The 27,111-nt window shown below is 43.2% G+C and overlaps 1 protein-coding gene across 5 annotated transcripts in view; it reads right to left on the bottom strand.

Annotated features, from left to right (window-relative positions):
• Positions 1 to 27,111, bottom strand: part of LOC124222247 (protein Fe65 homolog) — a 201,529-nt gene that overhangs the window by 122,274 nt on the left and 52,144 nt on the right. Inside the window, exons 1-3 of one of the 5 annotated variants that reach the window (XM_046633031.2) lie at positions 11,707 to 12,044; positions 8,272 to 8,650; positions 5,492 to 5,503 (exon numbers count right to left, since the gene is read on the bottom strand). In XM_046633031.2, the coding sequence (XP_046488987.1) occupies positions 5,492 to 5,503; positions 8,272 to 8,545 (286 nt within the window). In that variant the 5' untranslated portion in view covers positions 8,546 to 8,650; positions 11,707 to 12,044. Of the gene's footprint in view, positions 1 to 5,491; positions 5,504 to 8,271; positions 8,651 to 11,464; positions 11,480 to 11,706; positions 12,045 to 27,111 lie in introns of those variants that run through there. The other 4 variants (XM_069137522.1, XM_069137520.1, XM_069137519.1 and 1 more) reach the window with 4 other exon arrangements.

Below are 27,111 nucleotides of genomic sequence, written 5' to 3'. Positions count from 1 at the left end.
TTTTGGGTCAACACGATCTTCATCTTACTCATTTTATGAATTTTTTATGTCCTGCATTACGCGTCTGCATGAAATCTAACACCGCGCAAACTGCTGTCGTTTTACCAAATCCCGAAGTGCAGCTTATACGCTGAACGTAATTTCACACGGAAAAAAAACTCTCACCAATGACGCGTGACGGTTGCACAAATTCTTCCGCCCGCGACGTTTCAGCGAGTGCAATTTGCATCGAGTCTTGCTTGGTATTTCCCTCGTCCCTCGCCACCCTGCGTCGCGTACGTGTTTCTCGATGCTCTTCTCGCCCCGTATGCCCCCCAGTGATCTTATATTTTACTCAGGTTCGCAGCACCGCGAAAGGACATTTGCATTTCAGTAGCTCTCGGCGTGGCGTCGCGTCGCTCACCAGCGATTGGCAAATCCACACCCAGATACTCTGGCATTTCCGCACCTCGGGCGATTATTGCAAGCCATATCGCAAATTGTGTGACTCAGAAATACACCTCGCATTAATATTACTTGCAGAGTTGCAGTGCGAACAGCAGCGTGTCACGATACCGTGAGAATGGGGTGGATAACCGTTCGTGCGGGTGATTAGGGAGGAAACAAAAGAGCATCGGTACCTGTCACCGTGGAGAGAGGTTGAGGAGAAACGTGTGCATCGCAATGATAGCCGCGACAGACGAGAGCTTACGAAGGCAGACAAAGTGAAGTCGCTGTGAAGCGACAAACGACTGGATGCCGAATGTAGCTGAGTGGAGTGGCTAAAAGCTGAGGGATACTGTCAAGCCGGCGGAAGGGAGGAGAGATGAGGGATGAGAAATGAAGGAAGAAGAGACGGTCGAGAGAGAGAGAGGAAGGCTGCATCAGTGGGGGAAATAGACAGAGAAAAAGAGAAGGAGGAAGATGATGAGACCATGGTTTGCCAAATGCGGAAAGAACTACTTTGTCTCCGTTGTAACAAAGAAATCCTGGCTAATTTTCGGATGGCTCTATTCACCCAGGATGATTTGAGAGTAAAATAAGTGAAGAAAACAAGAATCTCGACTCGCGGAGTCTGAGGGTAATCATATTCTTATACCGAGAATAGGGAATATTGTGTCTGGTTGTGATAATGTCGGTAAAGTCGGTAACGTCGCTCCAGAAGCATGAGGTAAGTTAACGAGTTTCTACTAGTCTCTAAATATGTTTGTCATTCAAATTTATCGAGAATAGTTCGTTAAATGCTAGTACTAGGAATATTCCAAAGCTTATCCCGAAGTTTTGTGCCATAGGTTAAACATCTTTGTCGCGTGAAGCAAGCAAAGTCCTAAGACACATTTGCCTCTTGGCGGATATTCCCGAATGTTTAAAATTCACATCAGCTTTCATGGTGGCGATGGAGAGCGGGGTCTGTAACTAGCAGCAGTCTGGACAATCGATCGCTGACAATAACAGTGAAACGACTAAAAATACAGCGTCATCGTCGTCGTCGTTGCCGGGTGTAGTTTCGGTAGGCAAAACGAAAGCTCCTCCCGTATTTTCCCATTATCAAATATATAATAGTACAAAGTAGCCGGGAGGATTTATTTATCCAAGCGAGCAGATCGAATGGGACAGATAATACCGGTTTACTCGTTTATTTGGCAAACATCTGCTTGTAATCTCGGATCTACCAGGCTTTCGGTCGGGGGTGGCTCGAGGAGTGTTTGTCGGAGATGGCAAAGGCACCGAAAGGGAGATGTACAGCGGATGAAACTGGCACAGAGAACGGGAGATAATACGTACCATAAACCACGTTTCTGATAGTCCTACACAAGCGCACGGACGATTGCTTCAAGATGCCATCACCATGTTCGCCTATCCATCATTCGTGAAAATGATATATTTTGTTTTTTTTTGGCTACTCGTCAATAATATCGCGAAATTGCACTAGCCCACTCCGTGAACTACGTGTGGATCCGGTATTGGTCCCTGCATTCACATTGCCTTATATCTCAGGCATCGTCTTTTCAGAGGCACTTGAAAGGACCTTGTACGGGTACAACGGAATCGTTTACGAGCCTATAAACCATTCCGCGAAAAGGGAGTGTGCATATGGATATTCGAGGGGTGAGAGTGGATTAAGCAGATCTCATACCAGCTTTGAATAAGAAAAAGAAGATCGAACAGGTTTTATGAATTATCGTGTGTTTCAGGGTGTCCGGCGGTCTTCTTTCTGATAAAGTCACATGGGATGCAGGTACCGATGGAAAAGTAATCCGATATTTCACCGCTCGATGAATATCTATGCATCGATGTTCCCTAGAGAAATAGGGAAACGCATAGGTAGGTGAGTACTATTGCTCTTTCGTAAATTATCTAGTGCGCATCGTGTCCCCGGAGAACGCATTAAATTATACATGTTGCACGGAACGTTGTCTGCGGTTCACCTTTGCACTGGAAATTCCCTCTTCCCTTATCACATCTAACGTTGAAACCAGGTTTAGCAGCATTGTGAATCAGGCACTGCCGTTGCACTCAATGACGAAAGAGGTTTGACGCTACCGCGCCATTCGCATCGATCTCCCCTCACCTACTTCGTAGTCAGCAGTGCCGTATTCTGATTTTCTCAATATTTTTCAATTCGAACTCTACGGGATCGCGTTTCGAGAGGTGAAATCCAACTTCACACTTCGGAACTGACGATGCAAAGTGCCAAGTGGCTGCAAGTAGCTCTGAAGTTTAAATCACTTCAACCGTTTGCCCGAACCTGACCGACGAAGAGAGTCTGCGACTAGGGAAATGAGATGGAAAAATTGTGCGATATTATACCGCAAGGAATGAATCCCCCCGCAAAATCAAAACTGGATGCGGCGATGAAATATGCCAGAGTTGCTGCATTAACCGCGTACTGCATCCCTTGAACAAAGAAGGCCTGTGAAGATAATATTTTCACAACACGACACTTTCCTGCCGTATGAATAATGGATCAGGAAACGACGGCTGTTTGGAATAACTTACTTTCCACGGGCTGCTATTAAACCAATTTCAATGAATTACTATTCTCAGTGCATCGAAGTTTCTCAAGTGTTTTTCAAGTTCTGCTAGGCGCTTCGTGCACGTTCTAACGCAAATACTTCAAGACTGCAAAGACTCGACGACCCATCTGTTAAAACTAGTGCTTCAACATGATCACGTTAGTGCAGCTTTGTTGTCCCACGTGTATTGTACTTTTCGCGCGAAATTACATAAGCGATAACCATGTGTATGTGCAACGGAAAGATTCCTGCTATGTTTGTACGCGTGGTGAAATTGCTCAGCACGTTCGTAAAAAACAGATTTAAAAAACAAAATTCAAACCAGACTAAGGTTAGTTCGTTGGAGATCAATTTATGAAATTCACGCGAGTTCCTTGTCTGCTCAGCGGTGGAGTTCCTGATATCGGAAAGGATATGGAAACGGGGGGTTCGAAGATCAGTTGATCTGGCGAACGGCATATAAAAAAAAGGATACCTCGCGTTTTTTGACCGCAGAAGAGAATTTGAGTCTGCAAGAAGGACGGAGGGTGACTCGGTGGCTCTGGTCTGGGACCAGGAGATGATGGCGAGGGGTCAGAGCGGAGGTTGAATAGGGGATTCTGGATTCTTGAAAGGATACAATTCCTTTCACTGGTTTATCTAAGCGATATACACGGGGGTTAGCCTCGAAATAAGGTTTTATTGATTTTTAGAAAAGGACAAGCTTCGAAGTTTTTGCTATGTGTGTGTGTTTGTATGTTTTTTTTTTCTCTCTTTTACTTCTACTCCTCTCTCTCTAAAACCTCACGTTATACAAGAGATACGATATTGAACACAAGACTAGGATAGTTCCGCTTTTCTTCTCCGTCCTTCCCTCCCTCCCGTTCTCCCTCTCTACATCTTTATTTACTTCTTTCGACAGTTTATATCAGTCGTTCTCTTGCAAAAGATTACCTTCTCCGACTTCACCCTGTAACCACGAAGATTATTTCTCTCTCCATTTCTTCATTTCATCGGGCCGGTAAAAGTTATCAACCACATGTTAGATTGGAATTTCAGCCAACGTTTCCTGAATGCACATAGGTGTCTACAATACTTATGGGAGATAAGTAAAAAGAGGTAAAATAACCCCCCCAAGATAAAATCAATTGTAACACATAGAGTAATAATTTAAAACATGCGACGATGTTGGGCATGATTTTTTATTATACTTTAGCTACAATTTAGATTGTTTTTGCCATTTTTTACTTTCCCGTTTCTCTGTTTTCAGAGAAAAAAGGAAGTTATTGCAATCACCCCGAAAACGAAAAGTTGAGTTTTCACTAGATCTCGATGTTTTCGGATCAAGAGAACCACTTGCGACCATTTTCGGACGGATGTCTGTGAGCGCGTGTATGTATGTATGTATGTGATCAACTTTTTTCTTCGACGGTATCTTGAGCCCGACTGACCGAATTTCGATGAGTTTGGTCTCAATCAACGCGGCTTTTCCAAACTTAGAACTGATTCTATTTTGGCTTTGATCGGGTCAGTACTTTTTGAATTATTTAAATAATAAATTCACAAAAAATAAAGTAGAAATCATGATATCTTGAGAATGGTCGAACGGATTCGAATGAAAATTGATAACTTTAAGATTTGGAATCACTGATCACGAATCTGAGGTTAGATTCGCAAAATCCAAAATCGTGAATCCATTATGGTTGGAAAAAAATCTAAAAATATTCAGTTTCTTATAGAAATTAGTAGGCGGAGGTGTTTTGGGTCACCGAAAACGAAATCAAAATCAGAATTCAAAAATTTATAAGGGTGGATCCATTACAGTGGTTCAAAGTAAAAAAAATCATAATATTTTCATATAACATCGTTTCCAAGGGCTTTTGCATCGTCAATCATGAATCCGAATTTGTAGTTCAAAATTTGAATTGGATATTAATATTTTTTTGTTCCGGGAACTTGGAACCTGCAATGTGAAAACTGGAAGTTCGAGGGTTGGCTCACAATCAGCCTAAAGCCGCTTGTTCCCGATGCTACCGTTGCTGCAATTTATTAGCGAAAAAATTGATTATTTGCCTAGTGTGCGTAAAACCAGTGATAAAACACTTGCATTATATCAGCGTTCGATTTAAATGACACCGGTCAGACGCACAATTGCTTTGTATTATCGAAATTGATTGTTTATGTCGATTGCAACGCATACGTACAATGACGGGCTCAAACCGCGGGATGATAATTTTGTTCCGGTTTCCCCTATTATACCTACTTACTATGATGATTGCATGCATTGGAATGAAGCATCGCTACACGCTTATTTTAATTGCCATAATTACGATTATTATTGCCAATATGACTATTAACACATTACGTAGGCATTAATGAACGTATGTGTGGATGTATTGTTGGTGAGTTATGTGATGCAGTTAATGGCGAATGCCTCGAGCAATTGGCTTTTCGCTATCGCATATTATATGTAATATTAGTAATTGAGATGAATTAATGGCATATCGTGTACGTACCTAGTTTCTGTGCTGAAAAATAAAAATAAAGAAATTACAGTTACATGTCAAACGTATATGTGAGTGTGTAATGATTAGGTATATGTATATTCTATGATTGCACGAAGACAAATTAATTGACATTCATGAGGTTATATAATTGGTTTTCGCTCACGTACATTGAATGAAGCTTCTTCGGATAAACTATCCAAGCTGTTGATAGCAGCAAATTTAATTGATGGATCAATTGTATACGCAAAAATTAGGACCCAATTTTGTTTGAGTAACAAAACTTGTCGTTTCAAATATTTCTCTTCTTTCAATCATAAATTATTGAAGTAAAAATGATCGATATTCATTTCCCTTGATCGATCGGGAATATATTTGATAACTGGATCTTTTTTTGTCAGCCTCCGAGTGTATAAAAACTTTGCCAAGTTTGCGAGAGAAATTGTGGATTTAGTGTGTGAAAGGTTTAAATCGAAAGCACTGAAAAAAGCATAATAAACGTGGATATTTTTCATCCATTCTGTTTGATCTCACAGAGCGTAATATCCGGCACGTACTGGAATAGCATACACGTGTGCACGACGATAAGAAACGTGTTGAACTAAAATTGCGATTCCTGCATCTAATTGCGGAGGAATTTAATTAAAGCACGAGTTGCAAAATAGGGAGATGGAAAGAGATAGCGAGAGAAAGGAGAGTGCTTGATGATTGAAAGATGTGTAAGAAAATTAAACCTGAGTGGTTGACGATGGGGGCGACCGGTAAAGCCCACGTTGCAGGGTATTTTAATTGCGTCAGTCAGGTGGGCATTTTAATGAAAATTAAATGCGTATAAAATAGTATTTGAAAACCGAAAAGAAAAAGAAGATGAAGAAGAAAATTACGAGAGAGGTCGTATAACTGTATGTATAACTTCGACAAGCAGGTTCGCAGTCGCAGATTTCCTCGCATAAATTGAATCGCGTTTGGTACGCGGTTGAAATACCAATCACACGTACAAAAGGATTCTTTTACTTGGATTATGTTTAGCCCAGTCGCGATAAAGCGGGAGCAGCATTTTTTAAATCTTTTCACAGTATGTCAGTAACACGTCTCGAGACCGAGGAAAAAATTTACGGTCACAACATCAATACCTTGCGTCTTGCCTACCACTTTTCCTTGTTGCACAAAAAGACAATATCTGTCAAACCTAATTGTGTCAGGGTTCGCCATGACATAACGTGAACTCTGTTGTATTTGGAATTGCAATTGGTCCGCGAAAAGTAAATCATGATAAACAGCGGTAAAGATTGCAAGCTTCGACCGTTATTTCTCAAAGCCGTCATGTACCCTGTATACTCCGTGCTGCGTTTCTACAATGACCAAAGCTTGGTTCGTAGCCTACACTGAGAAAAATTTCATTTGTTGTAGTAAATAGAAAAATTCAGTAAAACAGGTATCGTTAAAAGAATCGTTTGAATATTGTTGGAATAACGAAAAACGAGGTACGCGTAACCATTTTGCGCTATTGTCGATCCTTTCTTTGTTATTGCAACGCAAAATCAGTTTCTTCGGTTTACTCTACTTTTGTAGTTAAATAAGGCTTTAACGTCAATTTATTGTGGCACAAGCATTAAATTTTTGCAACAGTTACAAGAAAATATAGCGACAGTGAGCGGAATGAGAAAGAATAGTAACGGATACTAGACTTTGTGGTAACAGCTACGAAACTAATTTTTATCTTGTACCTAGAACTAGATTTTTCGATTGTCGTAAAAAATTAAAATAGTTAAGGACTGAGCAGTAATCGGAACTAAAAATTTCTCTCAGTGTATACACATGGTATCAACACGTGCCGATATAAATCCAAATACACACGAGTCTGTATTTTGATAAAACCTCAATTTTGATATTCGCAAATAGTGATTCCGGTATATGATGAAACTTCAAATTCAACGTTACAAGAGACCACGAGTCAATCCGGTATCACTGATGCCGTGGTTTTAGCGGTTCAGTTTTAGCGAGAGCGAATGCAACGCGTTCGACGTGAATGCGAGCGGTAATTTTAACAGCCAGAAAGTTCGTCGATTTTGGTATAACTAGACCAATTAATATGGAAAACTGCTCTGAAATTGAACAGGGATTCAAACTGAGTAACCGCGAAGTTATGAAACTTTCGAAATATGCGCAACGGCGTACATTTCTAGCGGGAAAGCCGAGAGGCTTCGATTTCGAGTGAAATTGGTTATTACCCTGGATTGTAGGGATTGGGGATACGCTTCGAGTTCTAGGCAAATGTTTACGCGGCCTATTGTTAAACGCTTCGAAGAACACCTCGCGAGCCGCTGGCATAGAACAGATCTGTAACTCTGTTCGAACTCCGAGGACCGCGGTATAATACCCGAGCTCAACAGTCGTTTTCCCCGTCGTCCTGCAAGGATCAGGATATTTTTCGCTACGTCTGCCTTTCCACGAGAAATCTCTCTATTACCAGAGCCGGGGAAAATATACCAAAACATACCAAGTTTCCCACCCTGCGGAAGAGGGGTGCCGTTTTCATCTTACGGTCTCTGATTTTCGCTGGTGCAGCTCGAGCTAAACGGAGCGTGCTGATAGTTCGTCGTTCGGATCGAAACGAGTCGAGGAACTCTCGCGGCTCTTGGACACCGGCCGTGACCCGGAAGTTGGCGGGACAAATTACACATTGTTAGGCCCAAGTCATTAGACCACTCTCGCCACTATCCGAAAATCGCGCTCGAGAGTTAGTCAACTTTACAGAAGGAATCGGTCAGACGGATGGATTGAAAACTCACCGAGAAAGACGTCCTCGTCTATGTCGTGGCCATCGAGGTCCAGGTTGTCGGCGGAAGGGTGATTGTCGAGGTTGTTCTGTTGGGCCTGGGTGAGAGCCATGGTGTAGTAGCTGGTGGCAAGGAGCTCGGCAAGGAGGGGCAGGTAAGGAGATATGAGTCTGGGGCTAGTTGCGCGCAAACAACCGGGTAGCCAGAGCCCGCGTCCTGTGGGGCCGACTGAAGCCGCACCCGCTGTCACAAAACTGCCGCTCAGGAGTTCTCCGCACAACAACATATGTAGAATATCACTCCGGCACCACCGCTGACCTTACACTGGCGCCCGGGCTAGTAATCGTCCCTGACGATGAGGCTAGGTCACTTCCTGCTCCAGGACGAGAACCTGAAACGTAACGAAAATCATCATGAAACCAAGAAGCGCGACTTTTGACCGTCACTACGCGGCATGGACGTGGTATAGCACTTTGTCTTTGGACGACGTACGCGCAGCTGTTGTCGATGGATATCCATTACGTCATAGCGAAGTCTATTTTCTAAACGGCGATCAGGTGAACTTAATTCGAAGCACGGAACTCGACCACTTCAAGCTCCTGCTTCGAAGAGCATTGCTTCTACCGCTCGGACGGTAATCACTGATTGTCAACGAAGCCAACCGTCGTTCGGACTGCCAGTTTTTAAATTAATGTAACGTGAAACGTACCGGCACGTCATCGAAATCCGTCTTTCGTTCGTGAGTGTAATTGACAAGATATTATTTAAGTATGTTTTAACTATCGACGAGTTCAGTATTTAAGGTTCGAGGCTATAAGGCCGATTAGTAATACGTGACATAACGTTTTGGTAAATTTTCGATTTACTTGAAATTTGAACTAATACTAAAGTTTTACAAAACTGGTGGTCCATGCCCAGTTTCACCGCGTATTTTGAAAAAAATCGATCGATCGAACCAGTTTTTGACGTTATTTTAAAGAATATCTGGATACGTTTGAAATATAATTGATTGAAACCGGGTGAAAACCACTTTTGTTACGAAGATCGATTATGAGTTTGAATTTCAAACAAAATAAAATATTGTAGCATTTCACTGATGTTTCCCCTTAAAGGTATAAAACATCAGGTGTAACGGAATGCTATGTAACGAATAATAGTAGGTATTTTAGCCAATTAAGTAACGAATATTAGAGTCGTATGAAAAAAGCTATACACCGGTTATGTCGAACATGAAAAAATCAATCCAATAAATCAACGAATGAATATTCATATCTGGAGAAAGGTAGTTGAGCTTGCATAATCACATTCAGCGATTCAAATTTGGCAAGATCCGAGTCTCAAAGTGCGGCATAGTTATGCAAAAAACCGTAGTTCGCTCATTTCACAACGCTAAACGTATACCTAAGTAGGCTGTTAATTAGATCGCAGCTCCGTTAAAATTCTGGATTAATACCATATCATTTACAGATTTTGTGCTATTGTTGAACAAGGAAGTCCGTAAAAGACGTTGTACGAATGTAGATTACAGAATCATTATCATATCCAGCGGCTTAATCACCGTCGATACTATTCGAGCCATCGTTACGAGAATATTTTATCAGCGTATAAGCAAAAAATACAACAATTACAATTAAAAATCGATTTTTCATCGCTAACCATATTTTTTCCGTCTTGATTCAAGTGTTTATCGGGGTTTGAGAGTCGCGTGACAAACGGATATGGACACTCTGGGGTGTCGAGTTGCCGTCGCTGTTCAACCGAGGGAAAAAAAACCACCACAGTATCAAAACTGTACCCTACGGAGTGGAGGGGTCGAGTATCACGTTGAACGGAAGGTCAAGGTCAAATGGCAGACCGTAACAGCACCTCCGTGGCGCCGCCCTGTCAACGTTCACCAGAGCAGCGAGCCGCTGACTCAACGTTGTCTGGCTGCCTCCTGCTTTCACTGACTTGTTAAGTCACCGTGACGCAACGAGATCTATGTATAGGCCTATAGCCAGCATTGCGTATCCATTCCATTCAACAACGAGACGGAAAGCAAACGTAACGCGTTCCTCCGTACGATGAAGGAATTGTTGATTTTTGTTTTTGTTTTTTTTTTCAACATTTACGGCAATGTTACATTAAATGGTGCTCGAAGTACCGCGGCTTAAGAAATATAGTTGGCTTCTCATCGTTCAGAATTTTGACAAAAAATACGTTCTCTCAGTCTTTCTTTACCTGCTTGCGATCTGTTTTTTGAACGATACAGTTTCAGTTTGACGGATATATTAGTTATGAAATCGTTATCGGTATGTCAATGTTCAGCGGATTTTTGCGACTCTTAGATCATTGCTTTAATGTTTCCATTTCACTTTCGATTACCTCGTTCTCGTTTATTTTGAGAATTTTGGCAATAAGCCAAAAGTCACGATGCAAGAAAAATTTCATTCTACATTCTTCAATGACATCACTATTTCTTACGGCGAATGACCCAAAACCATTGAAAGGGCTGTTGCATTTTCGACCGAAGACTTTAAGCGCAGCTTCTGCAGTTCACAGCAAACGGTATTTATTGCAAATTGTTAGATGAAATACGCGTGTGGCAGATCAATGCACGATGGTTCGCGGGTCACGCATGTTGGACAATGACGCAGAATCATCGCACGCACAGATTTGAATACTCGGCTATAAGTGGTACCGCGCACGTTGATAACGGTACAGAGTCTCCGCCCGTTGCTGATAGTTGAGGAATGCGACGCAGCGAGTCAACTGGATGGTGTTTAACACACGCCGAGCATGCACGGGCTTCGGATCCCTGAGCCACGGTGAACCGGGTAAAGTTGACGATTTATTAGTTCTATCCGCGAGAACAATCCGTCCTCCCTCTTTCCAGACTTTAGTGGCGTTTTAGAAGGCTTGGTCAGTAATTCAGAGTTCTACTTAATCGCGTAGATTCAACCGCGATCGTACGTTCTCACTCGGAAGTTTAGTGTTATGGGTTTTGACTCTCAACCACGCTTGTTAATTTTGATTCCATTAGTTCGGTTTCCGTGTTACAGAAATTGCTCCAAGTGGTATTTGCACGGTGCTGTTTCACCGCGAGAACAACAACACGCGCTTAAATTTATATTCGAGTTAACAAACCAGCGTCGTTACCCAGCTCTAAATTACGACCAACCTAATTAGGGTATCGAGGTGTTGAATTTCGATCGCATACACCTACTTCGAGTTCGTTCGACCTCGGCTATAGAATTTCTCTTTGTACAACCATCACGGTCTCTCTCGATCTGAGTAGCGCATGGCGCGGTCACTAAGAGCGGATACCGCGCTGATGAAAATTGACGATGTCAAACTAAACACAAAGCCGAGGTGAAGAAATGGAGACACTTCGATTTGTAAAAAATCGCTCAATTGACCGGCTTGCCGCAGGACCTCGAACGAATCTGACACTTGACTGATACTCACATCAACACGATTAACTTGCGATTAAGTAAAATTCCATGGTGAGGTAGTAATCGGTAATCGGTAATCGATGGTGCGGATAATGCGAGGTAGCCGATTGGCCGAAGTTGCACAAGAGCAGCGTTTAATCACACACAAGAAATGACAGGACTCTTCACTTCTGCACAACCAATCGTAAGTGCTGGTAATCGCGTGCTGTGCGGAACATCCTCGGGTTTATGATCCAACAAAAGTCGTTGGGAACTCGGGACAACTTTTAAACCGCACTGACTAATTTTCGTGAATGACTAGAGATCGTTAGCGCCGTTTCGACCGGGACTCGTGACGAAAACGTTGGATCGGCACTGGCAATGAGGCGGTACTGAGCCGACCCAAACACGCTGGATCGCTGCTCGTGGCGGCATCGGCGACCAACGACCTACCGAGGATTCCCCTCGCACCGGCGAATCGGGGCTTGGGCAGAAAGACGATCTCCCGGCAGCTGGGATCGTGGGTGCGTGTCGGCGAGAGATGATGTCAGAGGAGAGCCTCGCGACTGGTTTGGAATATTAATAAATTCTAGTCTGCCGTTGGCCAATCCCGTTACCCCATTAGAACCTATGCGACGAAGGAATACCTGAGGAGCCGAGAAAAGAAAGGGTGGCTATTCTCTGGGCCCTTCCTCCTCCTCCTCATCTTCCTCCTCCTCCTGCTCCCAGGGCACGGCAGGTAAGTCCGGTATTTTCGTGCAGGCATCGTTGGGTTAGTGCGTTAAAACGACGCCACCGTCGCAGCCGCTGCGCGGCTCGTTCGACTCCGGAAGTCGACGCAGCCGTTTGACCCATTTGTGTGGTCAACTTATTTTTATTGTCTCCAACGTTTCGAATCCCTCGACGCGCGGGGACCTTTTCTTGACGAAACTTGTATATTGCCGGGTACGGTTTTACTTCTTTGAAGGATTTCAGTAGCTCGTTCCGGAAGTTTTTATACTTTTTCGTAAAAGCAAAAGACAGTCACCTCGTGTCGGGACGATTCAGATTAGATTTTCCGATGGTGCGAGACATGTAACCATGCTACTTTTAATTGCTGCAAATTGACGCTCAATCATGTCAATTACAGCTATCCAGTACAACTTTACAGCAGGACGCGTGTTTTTTGTGTTTTTTATGCACTGAAGAGTAACGTAATATTAAATTTAAATTAAGGCTTTAGAATTTGGGTTGAAAATATGCATGTGCTTCACGTTTAATATTTTTTCGCGTAATGAAAGAATGAAAGAAATTATGTATAAAAAAAAAAGGGCAGGCTGATACGCTTCACAATTTCTGTGTCCGTTTATCTACTAAACTAATGAAAAATAATATTTTTTCCTGCATTAGATACTTTTTTCAATTTCGTCTTTTCTTCCTTTTGCTTTTATTACCAACGTTTTGAAATTCTCATCATGAAATTTTCCCATCTTCCTTCTATAGCCACCCAAGTATAAGCCTGATATGGGAAAGTGGCCATGTTTTTTGACGACGTCATATAGCGAAAACAGAGGGTTAGAAAATTGGTCTTACGACGGAAAATTCTGAGATTGAATTTATTCTTCGACATGTGCTTCGCAATTTAGAAATAACCTGCAGCTCGGTTACTCATCTTGTTTACTATAGCTGCAAAAAAATAGGAAATTAAGTAATTTCCCCAATTCCTGATAGCCAGCGCTTGAATTCGAATATTTGCTTGAGATTGCATCACTTGTCACACCAGTAACAGCGGTAATTTTTCAAATTTGTACAGCTTGGACGATTTTTTTCAGTGATCAATTAACATTTCTTCAAAATTTATAGCACGATAGGGATGATCACGCGTATGAGTATGGACTTGATATTTTTCAAACGAAGCCTATACAATATACATACATGCTCTGTAAATAATATAGCTATTAAATAGGTACAAATCGAAAATAGAACCATGACGATTTAATATACACTCGTGTTTGCACCGAGGAAGGGATTTGCCTACCAGCGTTTCTGTGCAGAAAATTCTTGATCTCGACTCGGTAAAACTCTGCCCTAAGGTAAATATACGCGAATACCTGAGAAAGAACAAAAAGGGACAACGCGCGGGTCTTCGCTGTTTCGCGGTCGCTTGGCACGGAGAAGCCTGGAGAAAGAGAGAGCGAGAGATGGTGAAAAAACTGAGTGTTAAACTTAACCGAAAGATAAAGCTGAACGCGTCGGGGCATCGCAAAATAAACAGCGAGTATGAGGTATAACGAAAGTGTAACCTCCATGGTCGAAAGCTGGTTTATCCTGGTCGCACTCGGTTGACCTTCCAGCAAAGCAAATGGCAACAAATAACCTTGGCGGGTCGTCATCCCGGGGGAGAAACCGCCGGCATCCCGACGTAACCCACATTAGCGTTAAAACATTGTCACATCAAGTTAATCAATCTCTTCCTCCCCCAGCATCCGCGAAATGCTTCCCCGCGTAATTCTACGTCTTCCAGGCCGCGTTCGCAAATGCGACGCAACCCGGATATATTCCCGACGCTGTTATATAGGTACAACCGGGATCCGGGATCGCTATGCAGGTATATTAAGCCTTGTACCCGAGTCGCGTTTAACCCTCCATCGAACGGCACCCTCAGTCCTCTAAATACCAATTCAATCTAACCCGAAAGCATTTCCTATATCAGTAATGTCGTGCTCTGCCTTTCCCATTATCGTATATCGACCGATTCTTCCATCGACGCCACACTACATTTCCCATTGACGATGCGGAGGTACGCCGAGTCTCTTCAACCTTAACTTTATACACCCGGAGAATGCAGGACCTTCGTCACCCCGGCCACGCGTGGGCGACATGGACGACACCGTATCGACAAAAGTATCCTCTTGTCAATTTTTGATCAACAATTATATCCACCTCCTTTCACCCCATCATTCATCATTTCTTTTTTATCATTCTCTCTCTTTCTCTCGCATTATTCTCTGGATAAACAACGCGCGCTACGAATACCCCGCGACCCAATGAAATTCTCCGTGAATGGTTGTCACGGCGCTTTGCCACACTGCTCTTCGACGTTTTACAGGGAGAGTAATGAGACTTAATTGAATATCCCCTCCTCTCTGACGGTGGGTTTCAATGTTTACTCATCCGCGAGTGCTAACTTTTGGCTAATTCGATAGGGAAGATTGAATCAACTGCACAAAGAATAAGTTCCATGGGGTTTCACCTTGAGGGGGAATTGAAATCGTTTTGTTATCTCGAAAAATACCGCACAAATTGCGATGAACAATTCTTTCCCTTTCATTTTCTTTATCTTCTTCTTCCTATCTGCGCCGAAAGCCGCGTCAAGACAGTAAACGCAATTCAGGATGAACATTTCACGCTTGATAAGTATTCGACGAGAGTGAAAAAAAATTACTCAATCTTGGTGTTTATTTCCATTCAAACAAACCGGTCTCTGGTTGTTCAGAATTACCGCGTACGATTCAGTAATGGGTCGCATCCGTTCTAAACTAGAACTCATGGCTTGCTGCAGTATACCTAATTCGTCGTAATTTTTCGACATCACCGGAAAATATGCCGTTATTTGTTTTGAAACAGGGTCCAACGAATAGTGCGAAAATTCATCCACTCTCTTGTGCCCCGACCTGTAAACCTATTTGATGTAACGGCTTACAGATATTCATGGAACGAAAATTCCGATGAACAAATTCGTTGCTCGAATCAGGCTTGGTATGCATGTTCAACATTGGCAATATGAAACAGATTTCAAACCGTGGAAAGGACCGAGTGTCGATTTTGAAAGCGAGATCAAACCGGCTGGTAAAAAATCAAAAACAAACAAAATTGAGTCATTTCATGACCGAGTAATATTTGAGCAGCGAATCGAGACCGTCGTCATTAAGAGCCGGTCGTTACAGCCGCGGCCTTGTCGTTAGCGCTAAACTGAGTTCAGAGTAGTTTATTTTTTCTTCTCTCCACCTTCTGCCGGACAGGTATGGAAATAAATGGATGAGAAAGCTTTTACCGTAATGTCAGAGGATGATGATGCGGACGAGGTATCTTTTTCAGATGTGAATACACACATATACCTGTGTATTTGTATATCGGTATCGACCGCTTCGGGTAATCGGCTGCGCGGCGGTTCTGCTATTGCGAAGGAGAAACCGTTCCCTAAATGGGAGTACTCCGGTCACGATTTTCGGTCTAATACCTTACATACACTGTGCCGTACAGGCACGGAGACGTAATCCGGGTGTCGCTTGGTGCCGGCGACTCTTCGTAAGGCGTGATATAAACTCGGAGGGCGCCGGGGTACGTCGACACCTTTTTGAGGGCTAAACCTGACCCTGAGTTTTACTACCCTTCAGCCCTTGTGCGTAAATTAAATCCAGAGGAGGTCTGTGCGCAAGGGTGTAAGTTCATGTACAGGGTGTCTCATCTTAATCAACTCGGTCAAATATCTTGCAAATCAAAAGTGTGAGAAAAAAATGTTTCAGACAACGTTGCAAGGTTCAAAGGTGGAAAGAAGATGAGAGCGTCAGATTTTTCGTAAGCGAACCCGCTGAGGCCAGGAATGATAAATTTTTTTTTCATTGGCATCTGAAAGGGCATCAAAAAGTACTCGCACACTTACCACCAAACTCGACTGGCGATGAGATACGAGCCGGTCAAGCTGCTACGGAAGCTTCCTGTCGTACTTGGTTCATGAATTTTGCGTATTAAGCAGGATTCGCAGAAACATGCACCTGACAGGGGCCGTGACGTGAACGCTCTTTAACCGTTTTTTCTAGATAATTATATTGTTCTTCAAGATTTACCTTCAGATGCCGATGAAGAAAATATACCGTTCCATTGAAAAACAACGAAGTTGACCTTAATTTGTCCTTGCGTTGACCGCATCTTCTCTCCTCTATCAAACCTTGCAATTTCTGTCCGAACAAATTTTTCACACCACTTTTGATTCCCGAGATATTCGACTGGGTTGATTAAAATGAGACACCCTGTGTATCTGTGTGTCTATGTATTAAATATATTTGTCAAAAGCATTCGTCTCGCAAGCTGTAGATTAGGCGCGTCTGCTCGTGCAGGGGTAGGAACTGTGGCGACGACCAGGGCGGTCGTTGTGCCGGTCACGGGGTTGGGATGGCAGACGTCGAGGCGCCTCCCCCACTTCCGACATCAAAACTGGAGCACGCTTCAACGGCCGTTATCCACCAGCCACCCCCGGTGGGCCGCATTTACACAATGCCACTGCAGCAGGGAAATTCAGGATCAAATCAGCTCGACTTCGGCGGCAAGGGGTGGCCGAGTTTAACGCCGCCTCACGAGGTTCGAGCTTCACGATTCACGATGGAGTATGGGGAAAAGAAGTCTGGTGAGAAGGAACTCGAGTCTCTCTTTCTCTCTCTCTCTCTCTCTCTCTCTCTCTCTCTTCCTTCAGGATGAACTGTCGCCTGCAGCTAAGGATCGACGAAGGATATAGGCACGTTATTCGTATAAAATCGGAACCAGAAACTTCACGTTTTTGCCCTTGCAAATTATTTCCAACATTTCGGTCCAGACGAGTAATCGGATTCCCTGATTCGAATTAGAACATCTTTAGGAACATCTCACAAAAATGTCGACAAGTCAATCGATCGTAGAACGATTAATCTTTCACCTGTGGAATTGATGAGAGGAAAAAAAAAATTGAACCGCAGAAAAATCAATCTGATCAATGTTTGTGAAAATTTTCATTCAATGTCGAAGAAATTCCATTCTAAATTGAAAATCCTTATCAAATGATAGGAAATCTAGTAATTAATGACATCCAGTTGAATTTCATTTTTCTGGATTTTTTATTCACTGTTGTATTTAGGTTTCAAATCCTGTATTATTTTACACAATATTGTTATTACTTTGTTATTGTTATCATTATCGTTGTTATCGTACAACGTGTAACTCGGAGTGCGATTGGTACACATATTTGGGTCGCATCAATACCCCACGGGCGTACAATTAACTGGCATCAATATTACATACAGAGATATTACACGATGCATTGTGTAATCTTGGGAGTACACTCGAATGCTAATAGCCACACGTTGTAACCAATGTTACCCTCGGGCAAAGGTAGAGTGACAGTGATGTTACTCTTCGCATAATCTGTGATCCAATATTTGGGTGAAGGCAATTTTTGCAACGATATCGTGCCCACATCGGAGAGATAGAAAGTAGTGATTCTTTTATACGAGTTCCAAGTCTGCTGACGAGACTGTCTGTCCCGAGTCTCTGACTAACTTGAGAACTGGCGCCAGTGAACAGCGGACCATTCATCGCGGGGAACCGAGATAAACATCTTGAGTTAAGCTTCGATGAATCACTCGGGCGGAATTGTGCACTTTATAATGCTCGTTTGATACGGGATTGGGTATCTGATGGTGACGTGGAAAGCTGCAATACGAGTTTATCAATCCCGCGTGAAATAACAAGAAAAGCCCTCCGCGCGACGCGGTCTTCGCCTCGGCCCTCGGGGCCTGAGAGCAAATATTATCGGATCACTTCTCTTGTCTGCGCAAACATCGGCACACCGAGGTTTGCGAATGTACCTGTATGTGCCTATGTACCTCCATATACGTATATAGACCACCACTTTCCCTGCGACATGCCGGATTCTCTCAGTTTTCGATACATCGATGCTGATATATAGGGAAAAGTTGGAGGAAACCCTCTTGGCAAACTTGATAATAAGTGTAAAGTGCTTTCAAAAAGGTTCGAAAGAGCGACGCGGAGTAACGTTAAGAATATTTTAACTTCCCAAACCTCTTTTCTCGAGTTTCCTGTCTGCCCTTTTTTCAGTCCAACTATTCGCATCAAGCTTGGAAACTTGAGGAATTCCCGAGCACAACAGTTTTTAATAAGGCACTCGGTGCGGAAGAATTCTGAAAGCAATGTTGGTTCTAACGAGTCTTAGAAATACAGCGTTAGACATTCGTGACAGGAATGAGAAATAAGTCTGAGGGTATTTTGCTGTTCTCCAGGCTCACGGGCAACGAAATTAGCGACGGTAAATTTTGCTACCCCATGCCAGTTAATCATGTGTAAAATCTTTCGGCGATATTTCCGACCTGTTACACCAATAAAATACGACGTTTCAGTGGCGGTATATAAGCAATTCTAATCGTGAACGCTGTATTAGTACCCGCCATTGATGCCATCGGAAGTAGAAAATTTACCGCGCATGGTGCCATGCATCTGTCCAACGGACGCATGGCACACGATTGTTATACCTGCTGCGCAGTGGGTGCAGAGAAATATTTCACCCCCGGAAAGAAAAATGTCACGCGAGATACGCGCCACCGCTGACGAAAGTTGAGCTGAGTTTCGTTACTGCAGGAGTTTCATGTTAGCCGACTTCCGAAATTGAAGATTGTTCGATTAAAGCAGCTTACGCGGAGAGTAAACGAGAGTAGCAACTTGGCCAAAATTAAGTGATTACCGCAGCTCTATAGGATCTTCAAATCATAAATATCGATTCAGGAAATTCTGCAAACTCCTGGGAGGTTGGCGGATATAAGCATGGAATTTATTAGTAACATAAACAGTCCAACGAGTACCCAAGGGTATGAATTTGCCTAATTCTCGGTATATGTAAACGGTACCTGCAGCACTGATGACAAAATAGGCAAACTACGCAGCTCGCAAATAGGGTAAAATGCAAATCTGGCGGCCTGGACGATGAAAATCTGAATTATCGAACACCCTCGATTCGAAGAAAGATTCACTCGCTACTTTGCCTGGGTGGTTCTCCCCTCGAACGATTGGAGAATGGCGTTGATGCATTTATCCGTGAAATGTTTCTACGCGGGAATTTTAGAGAGCACGGAAATTCTCTATCAGCGCTATTGGAAATTTTATACCACGTGTATAAGAAAAGAGTGGAGAGTTTGAAACGAGGTTACCTCCGACTCTGATAAGGTTACCGTTTCCCGTCAGTTGTTATTGCTTGAGCTCCGGTGCTTCCCGTGCAGATCGTAGCAAGACGCAAGATTCGCCAGAATACGTTACTTCATACAACGTGTTACAATTTCGCTTTTGTTTAGCATTCAGAACGGCACAGCTCATCCTGAACTGATGGTTCAAGAATATAAGCCAGCTGACAGACGCGAACCTCGCAGATGGCGAACATGACACGCGGAGGACTCGACAGGCCAAGGAGACGTGTGCCGTGGGTTGGAAGGAAGGCAAGGAACGCGTGTGCACGTCCGACGCGTTTGTAAAAAACAAAGTGATAACAGGAGTGTAATGACGTAGCTGATTGCGAAAACGACTTTCATGCACGGTCGATGAATCAGTTGAAACCTTAGCGCTCCAATCGCGATTATTGGAGAAAATTCAGAGATGAGCTACCGAGAGGATTCGATGTTTATTTGAGAAATGAGAACTGTGAAATGTTGAAAATACCATACGGAAATAAGATATTTGTGAACGTAACGAAGAAGGAATAAATAAATCGACAACAGCTGAAGGCTTGTCGAAAATTCACAACATGAAATATAAATACCAAAACTTCTTTGTTTTTTTGTTTTTTTTTTTTTAATTTCTAGCATGAAAATATGCACCATGTTCATCCTGTCTGTGCAGAGCACGGCATTTTTTGATTTGGAGGACAATGAGCGAGTGCTGAGACACGATTTGTTACTTGGAAGGGAAAAACGGTAGGGGGATGCTATATCGGCTCGGCTATATGCGCTGTCTGCTGTTTGTCACACCATGTACGAAAGTCGTATAATTTTTAACGATCGAGATAGAGACTCTGATCCAACGTGAGAAGCCATTCTAGTATAGATCCCCAAGTTTCAAGACCAATCTTTGGTTTACCGACTTAATCATCGTAAGTTCTGCACCAACCCGATATTATATTCTACTGGGTGGGGAGGTTGTAACAAGTTTTTTATAGTCAGCTAGAACCTCCATATAAAAATATAACCATGAGTGGAGATGGAAGGTAATTTCGTTACAGAGATGCTCTCGAACGCTGACATTACTGCACACGCCTGACTATCCCTACCCGGAATCATACCTCCATTTGGTCAGTTTTGATCGTGTTATATGAGATAAATTTCCAATTGTGGTTATTGTACAATCCTTGATTGAAACGTCATTTTTCACCGTAACCGAACAATAGGTATAGTTTCAGGTATAAAACTAAAATGAGTTTCGTAGCTGTAACTAAACAATGTAGTGTAGTGTTGTTATTTTCCTTCAATTAAGTGACTCGGATTACGGTATACAGTATATTCTTGCACGACTGTTGTAATAATTTGATTTTGGTGTGACAATACAGTGGATTCAACTAACAAAATGATGTGAATCAAACGACCAGATTAGATAATGTTCCAATCAATATTAAATTTTGTACGGTACAGCTATAATCACAATAAATAGTTATAATAGTAGTAGAAACGTCATTGTTGCGATATCGATTTCACGAAAATGTCCCATTCAACTATAACAAAATGAAATTTTTCTGAAAGTAAAGTTGATATCCGAGTGTAACTCACCCATGTCGTATTTCTTTGCACAATCAATAATTCAATTTCAAGTGTGACAACTACCCACAGTTGACCTTGATTTGATTTTGGCACCTTCAAATAAGATCAATCGAATGTCATGAACTCAAGTATTTATTGAATTACCACACCATTAGTGAGAAATATTCTCTTTTGGAACGCCTTGTTTTCATCTGCGAATCATTCAACGAATCTCTCACGAAGTGTCGAGTATAAAGGGATATTTTTACGCATAAAACAGAACCATGCCCGACTTTGAAAGAAACATTTCGAATATTTTAGACCAGCGTTAAAAGTATGCCTAAGAATAGAGTAGCTTTATTTACGAGTGTGTAAGGAGCTAACAATGATAGGAAAAACCAGTACCTCGAAAGTAAAGCAGAAACGTGCCTTCGATAAATAACCGTAAAGGCATTTGGATGTAAAACAGCAGATAAATACGGCAAGTCTGAATACGCACTATTATCTGCACGTACAATCGGACACGCTCGCGTACCTTGAGGTGTGGTTGCGAGAACCACGCCGGCTAATCACCTTCTCCATCGATTGATCGAAGGCTCAGGATCCCGCGTCGAACCGTAAGCTCTTCGAACAGCGTTTCCCAAACCGAAGAACAAGGGTGGAAACTGTAAGGGGTGGTAAAATTGATCGCGATATCATCGTGTCTACGCAGGTACCTACATGCGGTGAACTCAACTCAGGTGAAACAAGCACTACGGTTGGTAAGGGTGAAAGGGCGGCTGGACGGGGCGGGGGGGTGACGGTAGGGGACAGGGCAGCAGGTTGATTGATCGCGTGTCAGGCTCCAGCCAACCTGGCGCCAGATCAGGGGCTCTCAACTTATATTTTCCTATTTATTATTTACCACAGACCGCAACGTGGAGTGAGCTGCGTAATACGCGGAGGGTGGACGAAAGAGTTTTATTACTGCTTTATTCTCTGAGTAAAACTCCATTTAATTCCTCACGCTTACATTCTGTAACAATATCGACGGTACGAAATTGGTTTTTGCAAATTGTGCCTTCATTTTCTCAAATAACTTGAAATCGATCTCGCGAAAGGAAGAAATATGTTTCGGTTCAATCAATGGCTTTGCGCCGTTGACCTCATTCGTTCTATTCTCAAATCAGACAATTGCGATTCGTCAAAGTTTTTGTCGTCACGGTTCGTGCATTGAGCTTCGAGCTCGTCGGACGAGGGGAATGAAAGTGAATCGAGAGGTATTTCGAGTTGGGAAATAAGAGTCCTAATTTGACCCCACAGAATTACAACTCAGGTACACCATCCCATCTTCTTACCATTCCAGTAGTCTCGTGAAGTAAAAATACTTCAGTCTAATCCTTCTCCTGGCACTACTATATCGACCTCTACCACTCTTATAAACTGTCTTCATTTAAGGGTGGTTTCTTCCCTCCTTCCTTCTTCTCTCTCTCTCTCTCTCTCTCTCTCTCTCTCTCTCTCTCTCTCTCTCTCTCTCTCTCTCTCTCTCTCTATCTATCTCTCTCTCGCCATCTCTTTTTACCTCTCGTTCTAGGGCCTTATTCTTTATTTAGGAGACCAGGGAGGCGCGTACCTTCGCTGAGAGGGGCTGGGGCGGGGGTTAAGGTAATATAACTTGTACGTGTTTACTGTTTCGCCCTACCCTTGCCCCATAGATACATGTACCCGCATGCGTGTAAGCCCTCGTAGCATGTGTTGGTGTACATTCGGCGGGGGCGCACGAAGACAAGGAAAAAACTTCTACACCCTCATACTTGGTTCACCCTGGAAGGTGACGTGCCAAAAGAGTGGGCGGATGCCGAACTTTTACACTTCACGTTCATACCAAGAATTTTATAACCCACCCCTCGCGCCTACGTCTTGGGGACTCTAATTGTCGGACAATTAATGGAAGGGCAACTGAAAGTCTTAATGCGACGTTAATTGCCGAATCAAACGCAAAATACGTTTTATACCGATCAAATTGTCTATCTGTAAATGGTGCGCAATGATTGAGTAAATTTAAATTAGGCTCATTTCGGCTTCGTAGTTCAAAATAAAAATACAGCAATCTCCTAATTCTTGTTTGAAATGTTCAAAAAACACGTGATAGCTGGTATCCAAAATTTCAGTGATCTAACGACGCACGTGTTAATCGAAGTCGGATCAGATTCGTTAGCAGTGATTGCAGCAGGCGAGTCATTTCCATTTAAACGCAAATATGCATTCGGTGCATATGTGCATCGCTTAACGCCGTTCACCTCATGACGTCGATATACCCGAATGCATCGTGTGCGCGGAATTAGACACGGAATTGTATGGCGGAAACAGAATCGTTAAAACCTACGCGTTTCTGATGGTGTGGCAAAAAATTATACTAACGTCAGCACGGTATTCGACACTGTTGAAAATGAAGGATTCTACGCAGTTAGATGAAAAATTTTTCCGTTAAAAGTTTAAAAAAAAAAAGAAATAGAAACGCCACTTTTTCCAAGTCAAAAATAGTTGTGACATCGTGAAATCATCCGTAATCACATGCATTCTCTGCATAAAATGTGAATTTACTGTTTTTTTTTTCTTTCTTTCTGAAAACAAGTGGAGGACTGTACTCACGTATTTCCTTTCCAACGACAAGTTGACGAGGTCGACTGTGACAAGTACTTCAATGGCAAGCCCAACCGCAGGTGGGAGGTGAACGACTGTAGACTACTTCATAACACTCGAGAGTTCCGCGGCAACCAAGTGCTTAGTCTAGTTTATTCAAGTGACGGTTCTCAAACTCATCAATCTGCAGCGGCGCAGTATGCTTATGAATTCCTGGACGCAGGAACGCGTGGAGTAATAATAACCTTCACTTGCCACTGAGGGGTGTAGACCACCCCGGGCCTGTTCTTCCCTTAATTAAATGAAATTGAAAAAAAAAAAACAATCGTAATAACCAAAAATTATAAATTGTTTTGTAAGAATAACAATTTTTTTTTTTTTAATTCCTGTTGCATTTTTTTTAGTATATTTAAATTCAATTTTTTACTGTATTAACCACGCGACGCTTTGAAGTTAGATTTCAATACGTTCCGAAAAAAATTTCAAGTTCAAATGTTCGATAGTTTATTTTTTATAACAATATTTGTCGCTGGGGTGTGAAGCACCCCAGTCTGGCAAGTGCGCGATTTTGCAAAAGTGTGGCAAGCGAGAGATAATTCAGTATTCTTGGCTTTAAACACGATGAAAATCGAGTCTTGTGTGATTGTGAAATACCGAGGGACTGCACACAATAGCGGAGAAATTTCACTCGCAGGTGAATACAAGCTGCAGACGAGTTGCAGTAATCGATAAATACCAGAGTCGGTCTTCAACCAGCGATTCGTTTGGCGAACGTAGGTACCGATCCTCGAAAATTCACCCCGAGAATTTCCCGTGCGAGGGGAAGGATCGTATTAAAAAGTTGCCCTCAATTAACATGCCGGGCGTTTACGCGGCTCTCCCTCCCTCACTCCTCTCCTTCTTACCATTCTTCCACCCTTATTTCTCCCCAGCTTTCTATATTCCGAAGCTCCCTGGCGCCGGTATACGCCACCATCACCGCAGGGTGAAGCCAAGAGTCAGAAGCGATTGCTAGAAGCACTTTCGTCATCCCTTCGTTCGGTCCAACTTTTATAAAAGGCCCGATCTAGAGATTATGGACATTTCTGCGGCTGATGACTGACGCGGAAGACTCAGGGGGAGACGAAACGAGGATCACTTTTTAAACCGGAGATTGTAAACTAAGGAGCCAGATGAAAATTAATATCCCCGTTCGTCGGAGTGCTTCATAGTTTAACGAGGGTGAGCCAATGGGCCACCTTTTTCCCTCTCTGAAAGAATTTGAAAAATTAATTTCTCCGGTAGTTATTTCCATCACCTCAAATAACTTCGCGAGTATATAAACGTTTCAATTGACGAACGCTTGGATCATTAACGTTTTTCTCCTGCCTCGAAAATTCTCCTCTCTCTCCCACTAACAATAAGAACGAGAGAGGTATAAACAATTCCATGACACGCTTGTGTGATCGTGAGAATTGAAAAAGGAGAATAAACAATGTACGGCATGGCGTGCAGGTTAGGTTATGGTTTATGCAGCCTACTTTATGGTTTTGAGCGAAAATTCGATCAGGTTTGGGTTCCGCGGAGGATTTAGTATGCGTATTCTGCGCAGCTGTCGCAATATATCAGCGACTAAGACCCCGTGCAGTAGGAGTACAAAGTTTATACCCGGGTATTTGTGTGTATAAAATAGGAAAAGCAGGGTGAGAATAACGTCTGTTTTTACTGAAACAACTTCGCGGTGTTTCGCGAGGAACCTTGCCTTGCGCAGTGAATGAAACGGACATAAAGCGAGGGCGACTCGTAAAATGCAAGGAAACAGCAAACGGCAGTTCCCTCGCACCTACTTCCGATGTTTCTCCCGGCTTCCTTCCTCCGGGTGACATTCGTCTCTGGGATAGTCGAGGCCAGATAATTGCCCCGGGTGCGACACGACTTGCTCTACGCTCAAACAGGCTGCTACGCTCCTCGGCAGGCCCTCGGCCAATAGCTTGGCCTGACAACTCTGTGTCGCGTGTGCAAGCTCCGCGAGAATATCAAAATAATTATGCCAGAGGTGGCGGAAGATTCGCCATTCTGACGCCAGCCGCACCACCGAGATCTCCAATTAATCAACCTCCAGCCACCTTCGCTCCTCCTTTTTCACCTCCGCGGGAATCAGGATTTTAGCAAACCGGGGTCCATTAGGCCTGGCCTCCGAGAAGTGCCAAGTCGAAGCGCCAATGAAACTCGAGTTCTCGCTCATGCCGAGGACTCAGACCGTGGAGGCACCTGACCACCTACCCGTAACTACCAGCCACCGTTTCCTCCAACTTGCCTATCTCGTTGCTGTTCTCCCACTTGGTCCCGGTCTCGGCACTCGAGAACGATCATTAATCATACCGAAATGAGCTATGCGGGACGTTGACCTAGTTTGGGCTGTTTGAGGTCGCTCCTGTAACGCCTGCAGCGAAACTGTGGTACCTTGAATCCGTGAATAAGTCATTACTGGAGATTCCGGAAGAAAGCAGAGCGTCGCGTCACCATTGCAAGTTGGCAAATATTTGTAAAATGCTGAAACCATGTTGAAATAAAGTGTACACCAGACTTCGAGAATTCATTAATTCAAATGGGGTTTAAAGACTTTGAATGAATGTGGTAAGACTAAAATACTACCGATCACCATTGAACTGGAATGCTTACCAATTCATGAAACTTGTGAAATTTCACGTCTAATAAGAATTTATGAAGAACTATTCGCAATCTGTCGATTATCTTAAGTCGTATCTATCCAAGAGTCGACGCTTGGCAATGGGCGAGCTATCGCATCTAGCGAACCGTTTCGGCTTGTATTCGAGAGAAGAACGTGCAAGTATACTGTACGCCGCTGAGCATAAATGAGAAAAGGTCCGAGGTGAGTTGGAAAAGGAGCAAGAGATTTGAGGATAGACGAGAAATTGAACCGTTTGGGGAGCGGGAGGGTTGGTACAACGGTGGGAAATAGGAAGGCGGATCGTTTCTGTGAAAAGAATGAAGTTCAAAAATACGAGGAAAAATCCGCGAAGTAAGGAATTGCTGCGACCAGTGGCTGGCTCGGGTCGGAAGCGAAGAAGTCGAGTTCCTCCAATGCTCGCCAGGTCGCCTCGTCCAACCCCTGAACGAGAACGAGACATGAATACGTAGAAGGAATTTCGCGACTCCGCGTCGTCGGCATCTTTAACACGTTCACGCAGACAGGGCAAAACGAATTCATGAATAAATGCAAAATGTTCACCGATTTTCGGTGATTTCAAAAATTTCGGGTCAAATCATCCATGCGGTCTAGCGGGCAAGTAAAA

This window comes from Neodiprion pinetum, chromosome 6 (genome assembly GCF_021155775.2).
Source record: "Neodiprion pinetum isolate iyNeoPine1 chromosome 6, iyNeoPine1.2, whole genome shotgun sequence".
NCBI lineage: Eukaryota > Metazoa > Arthropoda > Insecta > Hymenoptera > Diprionidae > Neodiprion > Neodiprion pinetum.
The sequence above is the reverse complement of the archived record's forward strand: the minus strand, read 5'-3'. Positions and strand labels throughout refer to the sequence as shown.